Raw genomic sequence first — 1,176 nt, 5'->3', positions numbered from 1 at the left:
TATATATATATATATATATATAGTATCCGATTATGATCTAACCAGTCACGAACAGACCTCATAGAAATCTATCAACAGGTATTCATGTCATCGAACAATTACTCATTAATTTCTTATCAATTTTAAAAAAAGTTTAGATTCTTAATTTTTTTTAAGAACGTAGTGACGCCGCTGATAAAGGCGGTAAAGGAGGGCAATGAGGCGGAGGTGCAGATGCTGCTCTCAAATGAAGCCGACGCCAACGCCGCGGACTCGCACGGACAGTCCACCCTGCACCACGCGGTTTGCTCTGGCCAGCTGGACATCGTGCGCCTGCTACTGGAGGCCGGCGCCGACCCCAACGTCGCCGAGACGAACAAAAGAGCGACGCCGCTGATGATAGCGGTGAGGGAGGGCAATGAGGCGGTGGTGCGGTTGCTGCTCTTACACGGTGCCGACACCAACGCTGCGGACTCGCAGGGAGAGACCTCCCTGTACCACGCGGCTAGCTGTGGCCAGCTAGACATTATGCGCCTGCTACTGGAGGCCGGCGCCGATCCAAACGTCGCAGTGACGAAGAGTGGAATGACACCGCTGACGATCGCGGTGAGTAAGGGCGAGGAGGCGGTGGTGCGGATGCTGCCCTCACACGGCGCCGACCACAAAGCCGTGAACTCGCGCGGACGAACCTCCGTGTACCACGCGGCTGGCTTTGGCCAGCTAGACATTATACGCGTGCTACTGGAGGCCGGCGCCGATCCAAACGTCGCAGAGACAAAGAGTGGAGTGACGCCGCTGACGATCGCGGTGAGTGAGGGCGAGGAGGCGGTGGTGCGGATGCTGCTCTCACACGGCGCCGACGCCAACGCCGCGGACTCGTACGGATGGACCTCCCTGTTCTACGCGGCTTGCTATCGCCGGCTGGACATCGTGCGCCTGCTACTGGAGGCCGGCTCCGATCCCAACGTCGCCAAGAAGATGAGCGGAGAGACCCCGCTGATAATGGCGGTGAGTAACGGTAATGAGGCGGCGGTGCGGATGCTGCTCTCACACGGTGCCGACGCCAACGCTGCGGACTCGCACGGAGAGACCTCCCTGTACAACGCGGCTCACTTTGGTTGGCTGGACATTATGCGCCTGCTACTGGAGGCCGGCGCCGACCCAAATGTTGCCATGATGAAGGCGGTGAGGAAAGGC

General features: G+C 58.4%; 1 protein-coding gene across 1 annotated transcript in view; it reads left to right on the top strand.

Moving 5' to 3' along the window:
- The window catches only part of LOC106817038 (ankyrin repeat domain-containing protein 50-like), a 19,852-nt gene that overhangs the window by 3,749 nt on the left and 14,927 nt on the right, over positions 1–1,176 (top strand). The window contains exons 2-3 of the mRNA XM_014821685.1: positions 298–585; positions 700–1,026. Of these exons, the coding sequence (XP_014677171.1) occupies positions 298–585; positions 700–1,026 (615 nt within the window). The remainder of the gene's footprint in view (positions 1–297; positions 586–699; positions 1,027–1,176) is intronic.

This window comes from Priapulus caudatus, unplaced genomic scaffold (assembly GCF_000485595.1).
Source record: "Priapulus caudatus unplaced genomic scaffold, Priapulus_caudatus-5.0.1 Scaffold1572, whole genome shotgun sequence".
NCBI lineage: Eukaryota > Metazoa > Priapulida > Priapulimorpha > Priapulimorphida > Priapulidae > Priapulus > Priapulus caudatus.
Note: the sequence above shows the minus strand (reverse complement) of the source record. Positions and strands in the feature narration are given on the sequence as shown.